Source organism: Momordica charantia, assembly GCF_013281855.1.
Source record: "Momordica charantia cultivar OHB3-1 chromosome 11 unlocalized genomic scaffold, Mcharantia_2.0 BLBB01000011.1, whole genome shotgun sequence".
Lineage (NCBI taxonomy): Eukaryota > Viridiplantae > Streptophyta > Magnoliopsida > Cucurbitales > Cucurbitaceae > Momordica > Momordica charantia.
Window position 1 is genome coordinate 3036453 of NW_028275159.1, and position 17580 is coordinate 3054032.

The 17580-nt window shown below is 32.6% G+C and overlaps 1 protein-coding gene and 1 long non-coding RNA gene across 10 annotated transcripts; one reads left to right on the top strand and one right to left on the bottom strand.

Moving 5' to 3' along the window:
* Positions 1-4863: 4863 nt before the first annotated feature.
* HK5 (histidine kinase 5) lies at positions 4864-14053 on the top strand. 2 transcript variants are annotated; one of them, XM_022285552.2, is made up of 14 exons: positions 4864-5119; positions 5297-5456; positions 6041-6957; positions 7430-7486; positions 7620-7847; positions 7963-8056; positions 8157-8363; positions 8556-8686; positions 8889-8938; positions 9728-10059; positions 10151-10254; positions 10633-11409; positions 12295-12453; positions 13684-14053. In XM_022285552.2, exons 3-14 carry the CDS (start codon positions 6238-6240, stop codon positions 13816-13818), a joined length of 2994 nt encoding a protein of 997 aa, XP_022141244.1. In that variant the 5' UTR covers positions 4864-5119; positions 5297-5456; positions 6041-6237; the 3' UTR covers positions 13819-14053. The 2 variants fall into 2 exon arrangements, with proteins under 2 accessions (XP_022141244.1, XP_087976127.1); XM_088120001.1 differs by lacking the exon at positions 4864-5119 and having other exon boundaries at positions 5234-5456.
* LOC111011701 (uncharacterized) lies at positions 12148-17413 on the bottom strand. 8 transcript variants are annotated; one of them, XR_015788955.1, is made up of 5 exons: positions 17164-17405; positions 16792-16951; positions 15589-16719; positions 13678-13763; positions 12148-12451 (listed from the first exon to the last, which is right to left on the bottom strand). It is a non-coding gene; the product is annotated as an uncharacterized LOC111011701 (long non-coding RNA). The 8 variants fall into 8 exon arrangements; XR_015788959.1 differs by lacking the exon at positions 12148-12451 and having other exon boundaries at positions 12534-13763; positions 15589-15674; positions 16163-16719; XR_015788957.1 differs by lacking the exon at positions 12148-12451 and having other exon boundaries at positions 12534-13811; positions 15589-15674; positions 16163-16719.
* Positions 17414-17580: the final 167 nt, after the last annotated feature.

Consider the following 17580-nt stretch of genomic DNA (forward strand, 5'->3'; position numbering starts at 1 on the left):
TTAATGTCGTTTATTAATTTTTTATATATAATGTATGTGTTAGAATCCATATAAATGAATTAAATTTACTCAACCTATCAGCTTAAGCTTTTAGGTTGAGTGATAGTTTGTTCATTCTTAAGATGGTATAAGAGCGAGAGGTCATATGTTCGAACCCGTACTAGACTAGGTCCACGAGGCATTAGAGAAAATCAGATCAGCTAAATAACCCACCTGACATAGTTGAAGACTGGAGTATGATAATAGATCACCATATCACATGGCTATTCATGTGAAAATGTATAATTTTTTTTATTGGTGGCTCAACTGGTTAAAACATATATCTTCGACGAAAAGATCGTGGGTTCGAAAAACCCTAACCTCACATATGTTGTTGTACTAAAAAAACTGAGGATGAAAAATGATCAGACAATTTCTCACAAAGATACGCAATTCTATGTAACCTCACTAAACTTGACTCGACACAAGTTCAAACTAAGTGCTAACTTAAGCTTTAGAGTGTATGCGGTTATATTGGTGCAAAGTTATCTTTGCAAGTCCTCAACTCTGTTGGATAAGAGATCGTCCTATTCAAACGCGGACTTAGTAATCCTGCATCGCTAATAAAAAAATTTCAATACCTAGTTCATGGAACATATTCTTTTATAGACTCCATATTAATTTAAGCATACTATTAAAACTAAATGTACAAATTAAATTTTAACCTTATACTTCCCAACTAACGTTTACTAACCATCATTGTATACATTATGTATTCTACTAACTTATCCATCAAGATATATGTATTCCCAACTAACGTTTACTACTAACCATAATAGTAACTAAGTTGTATGACCATAGTAATAACTAAGCTGTGCCATACAGAGTTCATTAACTTATAAGGGGAATTTTAAATACGACTGTAATACATAACTCTCTTATTATTACCAAATTATATAATTAATATATAATAACATGAACATAACTCAACTAATTAAAACCTATTTCTGACCAAAGACCGGTAAGTTTGAATTTTCGCGCCCACATGTTTATACTAAAAAATAAATAATAGATATATTATTTATTAACTCACTAAAGATGTCACATCATCCATCTGCAAGTTCAACTAATGACACATATTATTGATAAATATTATCAAAGGCTGAGACCAAATTGAAATAACTTATAAAATAAGTAAAAAATGTATATAAATTAAATAACTAAGTTAATTAATAAATTATTTGGAGAAATGTATGTGTAAAGTTGACTCAAAATAATACTTGTACATATACAAAATATAATAAAAAAAAATAAAAATGAATATAAAAATACATAAAAGAGCTTTTTGTTTATAAAACAAAACACCCGAGCCGCTCCCACCACAAATTGGGGAATCTAGAACATGTTTGGCAACCCATTGATTAGGAAAGTTAAAATTATGCTTATTATCCACTAAGAAAAAGCATTCTCCAAAAGACTAATCTGCCCTTCCTTGAAAGACGAGTATATATGTTTCCATCAAACAGCCATTATTGGCCACCTAATCAAAGATTTTTAAATAACATTAATTATATTAATTTTTATTGGAGGACCATAGTGCAAAGGGTTTGACAGTGATAGCTAGCTTTGCGTTTCTTTTTGAATAATAATTGTTATACTTAAAAATTTCACTTTGAAACTCATCTCTCTTATTTGAAATAAATGGTTAAAATGAGAAATAATAATTTAAACGGTTGAATATTATTGACTTTTTATATTGAATCGAGATTTAATGATTATTAGAATAAGTGGATAAACATAAATATTTTTATAATGAATTCAAATTCTACCCGTCATCTATTTAAGATATTTGAAGTATCTTAAATGTTGTAAGATTATACAACTATTTTGTAAACTTAGCTAGGTGTGTAAGTTAATTGGCACACTCATAGTTAAAAGAAGAAAAAAACCAACCAATACAATGTTAGTATCATTATGATTACACTACTAGATAATTACTTTGAATAAATTTATTCTTTTAATTTAATGAATTAATTCACACCAATCAAAAAAAAAAATGCATAGTTCATAATTAACCTATTTTCATCCATGAACATTGTCTACATAATTATTTTTTACTTTTTAATTTAACAACTCGGGTGAAAATTAGTAACTTTTAGTTCAATTATATATTATACTTAAACTTGCTTAACCTTATTATTTTTTACTTGAAATGTAATTCAACTAACAAATTTCCAAAAAATTTTCTCCTCATTTTAATCGACAATAAAAACTCGGAAAAACACCCCAAATAATTTCCTTCGGAAAAAATAGATCTTCAAGTGAAAATGACATTTTTACCCATGACAATTTATTTATTGCCCAAAACATTGGGATCTAAATAGATTAGCAATAAAGATTAATAATGTGGGTCAGAGTGGCAAATGATAGGGAAATTAAGTAAAGCGAGTGGACCACTGGAAAATGTTTATTTTATTTTTATTTTTATTATTATTATTATTATTATTATTATTTCTTTTAAGAACGGAAATTGTTTAATTAAATAAGGGAAATGGGTTTGTTGTATGGTTATGTTATTGTTATCTCACATGGGGTTGGCAATTTAATTACAGAGCCGTTGACCATCCAAGACTTTTCTCTTCGATCTGGCGAGTGGCGATTTTTGCCTTTTGCTACCATGTGGGGGCTCAGACAATTCCTGCCCAATTGCTTCCACGTGTATTGATTTCATTTGAAGTTACAGTATAAAAGTTAAAATCCCATTTGTAATTTCCAAGTTCCAACCATAGGTTAAAAAATTAAACCCACTCCATAATCGAGCACAAGCTACGTAACCAATGAAACCCACGTTAATTGAATTGAACCACTTTGGTAAAGGGTCCTCCCCATGTCGCATTTTTCTCTCTTTAATACTATAAAATGTAAAATATAGGTTTAAAATATTAATTTAGTTGATCCGCAATTAAGCTTGATTTATTTTAATCTATGTCATTTTAATTATTGTAAATTCAAAACATTTGTTTTGGTCTATTTACTTAAAAAAAAAAAAGACCAATTTGTATTTACAAAATTTTAAATACATAATTTATACACAATACTTAAATACAAATTTATGACTACATTTTCATAAATTTAGTGTGTGAATTGCTTTGCTAAAATTACGATTGAAATGAATGAGATAACGAAAAATGAAGAAATCAAAATGGTTACTTTTTAAGAGCATATAAGGACCAAACCGACGTTTTGAGAGTACATGACTAAAATGAACAAAATTTGAAAATATAGAGACAGAAACAGACGTTTTGAAAGTACAAATATCAAAATAAATTAAAGTTGAAAGTACGTTGACTAAAATAGTATTTAAACCATTATTTAACCATTGCTATATGCCAATGACCTTTATATTGTTAAATTGGCATATCAGAATATTATTTTAGTGATTAGGTATTTTTAACTCTTAATTTTGCTTTTTTTTAAGGGTGGAGAGATTTAAGCATAATCTACAAAGATGGTACTGTGTGCATTATTTATCGAGCTAGGTTTAGATTGACAGTATTTCTTAAACTTTTGAATCATAGATCTGAATCCACGTTCTCCTTAAACTTTTGAATCATGGATCTGAATCCACGCTCTTTTATTTGTGAGTAATATTAAAAATGAAAGTTTGTACTAGTGAATATTATATGTATTATTTGAAACCATAAATTTGCCTACTTTAGAAAAATTATAAATTATCATACATGACCTATAAATAATTTAATTAGTAACTTTGTTCCATTTTTTTTGAATATTACCTTCCAAATAAAAGGAATAAATGTTTGAACTTATCGATACTTGCTAGTTGAGTTATGTTCAAATTGATGTAAATTTATTATATTTAAAACCTCATCTACATGATTATTTAATACGTAAATAATTTGAAATTATAATTTTGTGGAATTTAAATAATTATAGTTTTTTATGCTGATTATTTATACTAATAGTTGTAAATTTGTTTGAACTAAAAATCTACAAATTTACTCCATTTTTAATACCTTAATTTAATAAAATATTTGTTAAAACCTTACTATCAAACTAAATTTAGTGATAGTTTTCTTACCTACAAAATATCACTTATTTATTTATTTATCTTACCAAGGACAAAATATAAGTGTGAGATTAGTTTTGTAGTTATTATATATTTTTTACTATTAACCATAGCAATCATATTTATGGATACTAAAGTATCGAGATAAGTTTTATAATTTATCAATTCGAACATAACTAAGTAGATAAAATATCTATTATCTTTTTAAGGATAGATGATCCGATCTCCCACCCTCACAATTATTATTCTAAGAAACAAGTACAAAGAACTCGAATGAATTTTTATTCTATTATTTTAGTTCAAATTCTTTAATTTAATAGCTAACAAATGATAGATATAAAAATTAAGTCAAAATATATTGGTTGAATATGTAATTAATTAAACGAACGTAACATTTATAAAAATTAAGGTTTCTCCAATTTACTAGGGGTGAAAATATCACCTAGAATTAAAAATTAATTTCCCATTAAAAAAATAGATTTTAATTAAATATATGCTGAATTTGAAGGACCATATCTCAAAGCTCCAGTTTGCTCCCCGTAGACGCTGGCTCAGAAACTGCGCAAAATCCATTGAACGTAAAATTTAGAGAGAGAAATAGAAGAGAGAGAGAGGGAGAGATTGGCTGGCACACGTGGCAGGCTTATTATCGTGAATTGAATCCACTGACCACTGTCAAAACTACGTCGTTCGGGCGTAGAGCCACGCGTCAGTTAAACACGTCATCGCTGAAATGGCGGGGAACAACAAAATCGTTTTTTAAAAAATTTCCCAGCTCGCATTTCTCAATGTGATCGTACGCTTCTGATTCTCTCTCTTCCCTTTCCTTTAAAACTGTCTCTGCGTCGTTCTTGTTTGAGTTTCCGCTCAATAATTTTCCCGGAAAGTAGAGAGAGAATCGATCAGAAAATACCAGAGAAACTAGAGAGAGAGAGAGAGAGAGAGAACGCGGTGAAATTTGTTTTGTTAGTCCGAGGATTTTTCATTAGGCGCTTCAATATTCAGTCGCAAGGAATCAGAGACGGATTTTATATAAAATTAAGAACAAAAAAGGTAATCGAAAAGGCCAAGAATTCTCTAATATTTTTGACCTCTGAGTGCACATGGCTTCCTAAGCTTGTCTTCTCTCTCTATCGATTTTTTATTTTCTCTCTCGTTTTTCTTCTTTTTCCCTCACATGCTTCCTCTCTCTAGCATTGAATCACTTTCTCTTCTCTCTCGCGCGCGCAGTGGCTGGCTCTGATTTTTAATACTACTCGAAGCTTTTGACATTGATTGGCAAAGATTCCTCAGATCTACAGTGGAAGGCATTCGCTATTCTTGATTTTTCATTTCGGTTCTTTGGAGGGAGGCTTCGGTGCTGTTTGGCTATTGTCGATTGGAATACGAGGTTAGCTTATTGAACTGTAATCGAGTATTTTCTCTTCTGATTGTGAAGCATGATCCGATTAATCGTGCGCTCTGCAGCTCCGTCCACTGCGTTCGTAAATGTGCTTACCACTACGTTTTGACTTGCTCTTGGCAAATTACTTTGGCTTCATTGTTCTAAATCCGATCATGGATCGGAATTCGAGTTTGGAGTCATCTTTTCGCTTCTTTCTTCGGTCGTTTCACATTTGGAGTTTCGTTATGAATCTGGAGGAGTTCCTTCACCATCTTCGGATTTCCTTTCTAACTTACAGTTTTGAGCATCATGAGCTTTCGCTGAGAATCAAACCGCTTCACGCATGCATTTTTTTTTTTTTTAATGGTTGATGTGCATCTTTCACCTTCAAACTGAAAAATCTTCGCAATTCAATTAGTTACGCTTACGCTTGTGTCAATTTCTGATTAATTTCGTTTTGGGAGAAACAGAAATCCGCGGGAATAATCTGAAACTATTATATGTATGGATACTTCGATTGATGTTAAGTTTTGGTCTATAGATGAGTAGTCGTGCAGTTAATCAATTCATTCAGTTTTCTGCATATGCAGGACCTGCTCTCTAACTTCTCCCATCAACGACAGCTTCAAGGTTTGCTCCTATTTATCCGATAACACCGTCTAGTGGCGTTGGATGGAACATGGAGCCAAGACTCCCGAAGTGTTGCGGCCACAAGGAATTTATTTGCTGGAGCATTGACTCGTCTACTTTCTGGTGTAAGTTGGAAGAAATTGTTGAGTAATTTGCCATGGTCTGCGAGATGGAGACTGATGTTATTGAAGATATGGACATCGAAGTCCTTCCTTCTATGTGGCCCGAGGACGTTGGACCTGATGTTAGAAAGCAGTTCAATGTCGAAAGGCCAGGAATAGATCAAGATATGTTGGAAGAAGTTAACATAATAGAGGAACCAACAATCGTTGATTTCAAGAGACTTATAGAGTTAACCAACTATACTGAGAAAGGATCTTCTCAATTACAATATCTTGCAAAACAGTGGGAGTATAAGCAAGCAAATGCTGTGCGTCTCCTCAAAGAAGAACTCGACATCCTAAGCAAGCAGAGGAAAGAAGTCGAGCTCAAGAAATTGAAGATATTAGAGGAGCATCTTTTCGAGGAAGAAAGATATGGTGGCGATAAACGTCCAATCTCTATATTGGAAGAATCTTGTGACATATGGCAAGATATTCCGAGGAGAAAAACTGATTTCGTTGTTCAAAGTAAGAGAGTTGAAATTGATGCAGAGTATGATACAGTGACATACTGGAAGCAGCGAACCGTGGATCTGGAAAAATTATTGGAAGCTAGTCTACAGCGAGAGCAAATGCTTGCAGAGAAACTTCAGGAAAATATAAAAAATATTGAAAAGCAGTCCTCACCAGTCGAGGAATTGTCACAGATTCTGAAAAGAGCCGACAACTTTTTGCATTTCGTTCTACAGAATGCACCAGTCGTTTTTGGTCATCAGGTATTATTTGCACTGTATAATGTAAATCTTAGGATGGCATGTGTTTTCTGATGCACTTTAGTTCGTCAAGTTTTGACTTCTGTATTAGTTATTCAAATCATTTAAAGGGTCTTGGCTATGGTGATCTCTTGAATTAACAAATCCTTGTAGCTTTGAAAGGAAAATAACTAGTAAGACAGCTCAACCGCTCTAGTGTGTTTTGGATCCTTAACTATTATATAATTAACATGTTAATTCTGTTGGTCTTTCTGATTTTATTTAAATATATGATCTTACTTGCATCGCCATTATTAGATCATAAGATAAAAGAAACAGAGAAAATAGATAAATAATGAAAACAACTACTTGAAGCTGTAACTTCATATTTCTGCTCTACATAGTGAAGTTGTCTTTTTTTCCTTGATGGTTGTGTGAAATCAGTTTCCTCTAAGTCCACCATAAGGAACTAATTTTTTTAACACTTGCATTTCAGGACAAAGAATTGCGCTATCGATTTATCTACAATCATTTTCCAAGTTTGGAGGAAGAGGTAACCTTTTCTTTCATATGCTATTGTACAACTTATCAAATTTAAATCTAACAACTCAATGGAGCAGGACAGACTGTTACCTTTAGTTTTCTATTTGCTTCTTATGTAATGGAAAGGGTATTCTTTTTCCCAGGATATTATAGGAAGAACAGACGTTGAGATTTTTAGTGGCGCTGGTGTGAAGGAATCCCAAGATTTCAAGAAAGAAGTTCTGGAGAAAGGGTTGCCTGCAAAGAGGGAAATACAGTTCGATACAGAATTATTTGGGCTGAAGACCTTTCTGATTTACGTTGAACCTGTCTTTAGCAAGGCGGGGGAGACAATTGGAATAAATTATATGGGAATGGACATAACTGATCAGGTAATTTAATGACTTTCGGTACATTTATATAAAGTTCATTTCCCCTTCTAAAAGATGGTCATTTTAACTTTTTTCTAGATCTTGAGTGACGCGTTTTCTGTTTCTGTTGCAAAAGGTTAAAAAACGAGAAAAGATGGCAAAGCTTCGCGAGGAGATAGCAGTACAAAAGGCGAAGGAATCAGAACTGAACAAAACAATCCATATTACAGGTTAGTTTCTTCTTGAGACCTCTCTGGATGTTTAATTTCGCTCAATTTAGCTGCTGGAGTTCTCAAGTTCTTTTTGTTTTTGCTCTTCACACTCTTCCAGAGGAGACAATGCGGGCAAAGCAAATGCTAGCAACCATGTCGCATGAAATTAGATCTCCGCTTTCTGGGGTAGTTAGTATGGCTGAAATTCTGTCCACCACAAAACTTGATCGGGAACAACGACATCTGTTGGATGTTATGCTGTCTTCAGGAGACTTGGTGCTTCAACTCATAAACGATATCTTGGATCTTTCTAAAGTTGAATCAGGTCTGAATTTCTTCCCTTTTAAAATTGTTTTAATTCTAGCGTTTAAGCTATATGGCTTCATTAGTGTACAACTAGAAGTGATAATATTCAACTGTTATACTTGGATTATTTCTATCTAATGGCATGGTTAACGAAACCCAATTTACGTTTTGCTTCAATATAAACATGTGAGCTTTTGCCTGCTTTTATTAGGAGTAATGAGGTTGGAAGCTACAAAGTTCCGTCCAAGAGAGGTTGTAAAACATGTTCTGCAGACTGCTGCTGCATCATTGCGAAAATTCTTAGTTCTGGAGGGGCGTATAGCAGATGATGTTCCTATAGAGGTGATGGCTATAAATTCTTAGTTCGTAGGCTTCTTCATTCCTTTACATGTTTGAATTGGCATGCTTATGCATAAATTTTAAATATTTGGGCTTCTCAGATCTGTCCATCTAAAGAGGTTTATTTCGCGGGTGCAAGCATTATGAAAAGTAATCGCATGTTATAGTTGTCTAAATTGCCAATTAAACTATGCAATGATTCCAGGTCATTGGAGATGTTCTTCGGATTCGGCAAATCCTCACCAACCTGATCAGGTACTGAATTTTATAAACTATGAACCTATCTTGCACGAACAATTACAAATTCTAAGCCGTAGTTCAAGTAAAATACACAGTTATCTCAAATTACTAAGACGAGGGAGTAAGTAGGATATTCATCTTGGCAATGTGAGGTAATATGGTTCACCAATGTGATATAGAAATCCTTGACAAACATGCATAAGTCATACTCAAGGCTATAGTGTGAATATTTATGTGGAGCGGCACATATAGGTGATAGAAAGAGTTCTGAAGAGTTAAATGGATCAACACGTGGACGTGGACATGTAGACGTTAATTTTTTAAAGAATAATATTTAGGTATTTACCAGTCAGTACTCATCTTCCTGTTAACTACAACTAAAAATTTGACATCTCCTTGTTTTTTAGAAAAACAAAAAAAAAATATATTCTTTTATGCATTCATATTTCCTATTTGTGGAAAAAAATTAATGATGGTATTCCGGATGCTGACCCAAAAATTTGACATCTCTTTGTTTTTTAGAAAAACAAAAAAAAAATATATTCTTTTATGCATTCATATTTCCTATTTGTGGAAAAAAATTAATGATGGTATTCCGGATGCTGACCCATTCGATAAACACCTATTATTTATTCGATAAACACCTATTATTTTTTCTTAAAAGGAGTACATTCTATGGATTGCATGAATAAAATTGATACTAGCTTTAAGAACCTAGTAAGATTAAGGTTGCAGAAAAAGTTTAATGTTTCCATTCCCACAACCCATATTATTTTTCTCTAAATAGTTAATTAAATGATGCAGCAACGCAATCAAGTTCACTCCTCAAGGGAAGGTTGGAATCAATCTTTATGTGTTACCTTATCCACCTACTGGGAAAGGAGAAGAATGCCATAAGAAATCAACGGCTAATAACTCAACAGTTTCAGTAAATGGTGTGCAAGAAGGAACATGTCTTCCGTCCCCTCAGAATGGCTTGCGTGGCCAAAGCCACGCTGACAGAAATCATTTACATTGTGAATCGGGTAAAAAGAGCGAAGCCACGGTGAACGGAAATAGAGAAAACAACTCTTGTTCACCCGAAACGACAGTATGGATACGCTGTGATGTATACGACACAGGAATCGGAATAAAAGGTATGCTTGCCTATTGATCTGATTATTCAAATGTTCTTGCTGCTCAATAATAGGTAGTAATATTCATTTGATTTCTTTTGAAATGAAACAGAAGAGGCATTACCAACCCTTTTTAATAGGTACATGCAAGCTAGTGCTGATCATGCTCGAAAGTATGGAGGGACTGGACTTGGGCTGGCAATATGCAAACAACTGGTAAACTGTTACTGCCATCATGTTAAATTTTGCTTCAATTTTGAAGTGATATTAATAGTTGAGGAAGGTAGCAGTGCATATGATCCATCAGATCATGTTTATGCCTTGAGTTATGCCTCGAAAAATGTTCTTTCCTGGGTTGTACCACTTTACTTAGATTCTCGCCAGAGTGATATAGAGTTTGGGATGACTTTTGAAGAAAATGGTAGAAGTACTTATAGAAGAAATTAATTAAGTGCTTACTCTAACTTTTAGAGGTACTTTTTAAGTGATTTTAGAAGTGCTTTTTCTTCGCCCCTGCAAAATCATCTCAAACTTTTCCTTTCCTTAACCCACAATTTAATTACATCAAATTTTATGTGCTTGCTTTTGGAGCAGGTTGAGTTGATGGGTGGTCATCTCACCGTTTCTAGCCGAGAGAATCATGGATCTACATTTACATTTGTACTGCCATATAAAGTTTCAACCACCTGCAGTCCTTCCGACGATTCCGACGAGCTCTCAGACGAGGAATCGACAAACGACGAAATGACTGAGGGCTATTTCCAATTCCAACCCCACAGTTTCAGTTCCCTATCATCTTCCAATGGATCCACTAGAATCCCAAATGCCTTGTTACATACAACTGGATATCCTACCTCAACCAAACTCAATGGCTTTGCTGAAAATTCTGTTTCTTTTCCCTCAAACAACATCAAACCAAAAGAAACTGCTTCCATTTCGGCCAATTCCGCGGTAACCTCAAGCGAATCGCAATGTTCATCAAACCAGAACTCAAATCTTGATAACGAGAAACCAACTGATGGACTTCAGCCCGACACTAATTCTCGGCCCCAAAATGTGAGTGTGAATTCCCATCACAGATCAGAAATATCAAAACAAGAAGATACATTGGGAAAGACGAGTAATAAACTCCAGAAAACGGATCAGAGGAAGGAGAGATCCGATGCAAGTTCCCACTGCAGAAGTAGCAGTAGCGGTTCTGAAGCAACGGTGGCATCGGAGCCCAGAATTCTTCTAGTTGAGGATAATAAGACCAATATTATGGTAACTCAGTCAATGATGAAGAAGTTCGGCCATAAAATCGACGTGGTGACCAATGGAATTGAAGCTGTGCGTGCAGTTCAGCGACGTTCATATGATCTCATTCTCATGGTATGTATGCTTTACAATCGCTCACTTTTTTATTTCAGAAATTCATTCGTCTCCTGCTCCAAACTCAAAATTTCAGCTTTTTTTTTCTCTCTCTTTTTTTTAAATGCACAATTACGAAATACTCTGTTTTTCATTATTTCATCACTTTCGTATTTTTACAAAAATTTATATTATTTTTTAAAATATGGCATGTGATATGTCGGCATTATTTTTACGTTTTTATTATTTTTGTAAATTTGAAAATTTATTGCTAAAAATAAATTATTATAATAATTATTATTTTTGCAATGCACTTTATTTTCGATGTCATATTATTATAATGTTTTATAACCGCACACATTTTGACTTCAGAAATTCTTGAAAATGGCAATAAAATTATATATATTTAATATAGCATCACTTTTATTAATATTTTTTTTTAACAAAAATAACATATTTGAGTTATGACATGTGATATGCTATGATTGGTTTTACTTTTACATTTTTTTTATTTATGTAAAACTAAAATGTTGCTACTTTAAAATTATAATATCATATTTTTATTTACTATTTTTTAATTCACTCATTTTCATGCTGTTTCATGTAGTAAAGTTGTTACAGACTTCCTCCTCAAAATAATAATAAAAAAGAAAATACTTGCTCCTAAGTAAAAGACCCATATGGTGCCGACAACAATTGAAAATTTGATATTAAAATACTAATGATTTTTTTCAATGATAGTAAAGACTAATATAATCCTTATTGGTTAGAAGAAATATTTTTTTAATAATAATAATAAAATGAAATATAAACAACATAGTCAAAGGCTTCGATTCAGAGCGTGGGTTTAAAATGAAGGATTTTAAACCTGTGGTAAAATTTTATTTAACGGCTTAATTACTGCAGGATGTTTGTATGCCAGTTATGGATGGTCTTCAAGCTACAAGGTTAATTCGTTCTTTTGAGGAAACGGGAAGTTGGGAAGCAGCTGCAAATGCTGGGATCGACCCAACGACTCCTTGTTGGACCCCATCGTCCTCCCGTCAGAGGATGTCCATCATTGCTGTGAGTACTTTCAATTCCCCAATTTTATTTTGTCTACTACTAATTTTTGTAATTAAAAAAATTATAATAATAACATTCATTAAAAAAAAATCAGTAAGTTCATACCATTAATTAGGTGAATTAGACAAATTGCATGGTTAAAAGAAATAACCAGTCTTGAGTTAATTTTTCTTTAAAACATAATGGGACCATTAAAATAGAGATTAAAATAACAGAAGCAATAAAGTATAGTACAAGGATGAAGTATAAAATTGTCTTTTATTTACATTTAGATTTATATGTAATATAGAAAAAGAAAATTAAATGATGAAAACATAATAACAAGGATAAAAGGTAGATCTTCTTATATAAAGTTTACTAATTAAAACATAAAATTTTAAAGTGTTGATAAATAAAAATAAAAATATTTAAAAGTTCATGACCAAAAATAAAATTTTAAAATTAAATGATGAAAATATAATAACAAGGATAAAAGGTAGATCTTCTTATATAAAGTTTACTAATTAAAACATAAAATTTTAAAGTGTTAATAAATCAAAATAAAAATATTTAAAAGTTCATGACCAAAAATAAAATTTTAATCTTATAATAATATTTAATCATATGTACCCCAACCAAAGTTGCTCCTCTTTGATCAACTTTCGTTAAAAGTATTGGGTTGGAAAAATGATAGAAACAGAGTCTTTTTGAAAAGATACACAAAAGAGAAATTACAGGCATGAAATGTTAGAAAATTGTTTTAAAATAACAATATATTATGACTAATGTAAAGGATAAATTTTATTTAGAACTTTAATAATTATAATAGTATGGATGAATATAGAATCATAAAAAATAACACAAATTATTCAAAACTCTATGCCCTTATATTACAATTTTGTTTTTTCACTTTCTATTTCTGAATTAACTTCCGTAAAACTACTACCTTCAGTTTATCACCTTAAAAAAAATCTGTGATTTTGTAAAATTTGGACCCTGATTTAAATTTGCAAAGGCGATGAAAAAGTAAATAAAGAGGGTTAGATAAAAAGAAAAACTTCAAATTTTGAATAAGTTTAATACAAAAACTCTTAATGTCTTCCGCGTCTAGATTTTAAAGGTAACTTTCCAAATAATTTTCATAAAAAAATTAGCATTTTTTAGGAATAATGTTTCCGCAGGTACATAATATTGGTAGTAATTGCGTTGCGTTATATAGTGAAACTGAATTGAATGGTGACGTACCTGCAGATGACGGCGAACGCACTGTCAGAAAGCGCAGATGAGTGTTATGAGAACGGTATGGACTCATTCGTACCAAAGCCGATCACCTTCCAAAAATTGAAGGAGTGTCTTCAACAGTATTTACCACAACGTCCCTTGTAAATGTATTATCTCAATCAATTATGCTTTTGCTTTTGCTTTGAGAAAGAAAGGCCAAATGTATGGTAGAAAAATAGAAGTCAGTTCAGTAGGAAAGTTTTGTAATGTAATCACTGTAACATATCTCATCTCTCCCTTCCACTATCTGCCCCCATTTGTAAATTGTACAGAAGAAAGCTGTCCTCCTTTCCCCAGAGGAAATTTGTAATAAAGTTTTCACATTTTGCTTTCCTCAGAATTCGGTACTTATCACTAACACTCGGATGGTTTTACGCACTCAGCCATAGTTGGTCGATAGGTTCTTTCCTTTTAACAACGTTTATCATAATAAAAATTTGGCAATTTTTTTAAAGTTTTTTAAAGTGAAAATATATTTTTCTTAGATCTCTCCTACTTGTCAAAAATTTGATATAGATTCTCTTTTTTAATAATATTTAGGTGTTTAGTGATCAACACTCATCTTCATACGGATAACCAATAAAAATTTGACAGCTTTTCATTTGTATTTGTGGGTGTTCAAGCTGCCTTACGAGTCCAACATCTTGATTCATCTATGGAATAATTATCTAAATCATGGAACTCTAAGGACATCAATTCTAAAACATTATCCATTTAACCACTAGACCCATTCCATTTATAGTACTACAAAAAATTCTATTATATTTTACTGAAATCCTAATGTTACCATATAACTTCAACATCATTAATCTCGACTAAAAATATTTAAGGAAAACCTTTTTCAAAATAAAAGACATGAGAAACATTGATTAAAAGAGAAAAAAAAAGGAGTGTTGTTCTTTTATATTTAGAAACCATCTAGAATTAAAGGTTTATTGAAACTCACTTTTTTCAACTCAAAACAAATATTAAATGTCCATACAAAAACTGGACTTCTATCCCCCACATCTGTTGTGCTAAAAAAAACTTTTTTTTAACCATTTCCTATCTTTTATTCTCTAAAATTTTCATTTAAAAATTCAAAGTTTTACTTCAAAATTCTTTTTAAAACAAAACATTCAGATTTTTAAAGTCATTTCTTCATTATTCTCTTGATATCAGATTATCAATTGAGCATTTTATAAGTACGCAAATAAATTTGAAAACTTGAAAATATAAACAATTGTTGAAAAGAAAAAATGAAAATATTACTAAACAACCCCTTAATGTTTCATATTCATTGTAAATTATGGGAAGGTAATCCTTTGTTAAAATCTGTTTCGTTAACTAAATTTTAAAAAATAAAAGAAGCAGCCCGATCAAGACGTATTGACAGTTATAGGACTTTCAAGACGTATCGACAGTTATAGGACTTTCAAGACGTATCGACAGTGATAGCATTCAATAGCAGTGAAAGCATTAAATCAGGTTACCTAAACTATAATCTGCTAACCGTTTTCCATCACAAAAATTTTAGCTTAACCAACATTATTTAATAATCATTCAAACAGGTCACCTGTTTAGAGCTCAAATATTTAGTTTTACCCTAGAGTAAGATATCTACTTGTAAAAGACTAGATATATCGATGGTATTTCTGAATAATAATGGCCCGATCATCCTCTTGAACCTAAGCAACTAGCATATTTAGCCAAGCAAAAATCCCTTTCCCAGGTCACTGGTCATTAGTAGTGGACAGAGTGCAACAAACAGAAAATAAAAGAAAAACACACTACATTGCATCACAAAATCTTCCTAGAGATATCCAAGCATAGAAAGAAAGTTATAATAGCGAGATCCATGAAGTCAACAAAATATAAGAGAAGGAAATAAGAAACCTGCAGGCCGAGCTTCGACAGCCACTAGGACGAGGAGTTGAGTATTAGACTCCCAAAAGATATGAACCACAAAGGCCAAGAGTATACTTTCCTTGCATCATTAATTTACAACCAGGTATGGTTAGAATTAAATTAGTAGTGGATGTGTCGTATAACTAATGACAAAATATTTCACATGATTGACTACAATGAATCACAGAGCAAGTAAATTAAAACCAAATTACTTATAGAAGTAGCAACTCAATTGAATAAAAATAATCTTTCTTAAGAATGGGTTATAGCAACCCAGTGAACCAACATCACATATTGGATATGGAGAAACCAGATGTTACCAAAAGGCCACTTACTTAAAACATGCTCCATTACCTTTTTGAAACAGGAGATACCTGATAAACACAGGACTTTTTTATCATTTTTTACCCTAAAAATGACAAGGTACGAAACAGAGATTTCTTGCAAAATAAAATAACGTGCTGCCAAACAAGGAGTATTTTCATGATAACAGAACAGTGGAACCATAAACAAGTACACAAACTGGACCTCAATTTTTTTTTTTTTTAATGAAAAACTGTACCTCAAGTTCCATCATCTCTGGAAGATAGATACATTCAACTCAAGGTGTGCTGGCTGATAACCTCTATTTTCCTTCAACACTATTTTTTGTACCAAGTTAGTAATAAAAAAAGATATATCAGTTCTAGGTACGATTTTATAATGTGAACCAAACTATGAGCTCCACAATTAGGAATCATGGTCTTGGACATTGAAGTAGGCAGTAAGAAGGAATTCTGGTTTAGCTTGAAAACTCGTGAAAATGAAAAAGTTCCTCAACGCTACCTCTTGAGAACCAAAGAAAAAAATGACGCAGGAAAATTACAAATAATTTCTTATGATTGGATTAGATTAAATCTTTTAGTTCAGTTTTATTTCACCTCAACATAAAACATTATGCTATCGACGAAAATCGAAAAGTTCTTCCAATTGCACAGACAAACCACCTCCAGTTTCTCATGACTCGTTTATCACGAAAAACAAGGCCAATGAAGTAGTCATCGCCTGCAATCAGCTACCAGCGTCAGTCCATGCGAACAATCGTTTAATCGAGATTTTACACTGTAGACCTCCAGATATCTAATAATGAACAGAGTTAGATTGGATACTTATTGTCTCGTTCCAGCCGATTGAAATATAAAATCGACTTACCATTACAACACGGATGATACGTAAAATATTAGAAGATCGCGAGCACCAGACCGCATTTCATTATATCGAAAAGCATATAGCAATTCGAAAACGCTAAGAGTATCGCCATAGCAATTTCTGTTCAGAAACCTCTTGCGCAACAACAGCTACGAGCCTCATCCTGAAAGAAAAAAAAAATCAAACAAGGACGCGAAACGCCATAATCGGACAACAAATTAGACGTACGTTCAAGAAATACAAAGATATATTCTACGATTTTATATTTCAGAAGCAGAAAACTACTAGAAACTGAAAAGAATATGAAATGCAATTAGTCTGTCGCCGAACGAAGGTGGATGAAGATGAGTGATTCTAAATCGACAGAAAAAATACCTAAAATCGAAGGTCCGAGAGCAGCATCTGTGATCCGCTAACCGCCAAAGAATCCTCCACCAAATCATCGCGAAGAAAAATCGAAAATGAGAGTGCAAATTAGGGCAATCGATTTCGATTTTGGAACTCTCAGGAACAGTAAAAGGCGCGAAAAAAGGAAGCCGAAGCGGATCGCGTTCTCTTCCCTCCCTCTCTTTGCTATGTCTTTAATCTTCTGTTTGGATCCAAAGAAAGTGAAGCCGTTGCGACTTGCGTTTATATACTGGCGCCAGGCTGGATAAAGACGAAATACCACGGCCGTACGAATTACAATTTGTAACATTGGATAAAACGAGAAATTGGAAATCCATCGAGCGGTTCGTATAAGAAACCCGACCCGATTAGTTGTGGGCTTCGGCCCAATTTCTTGGTTTGGAA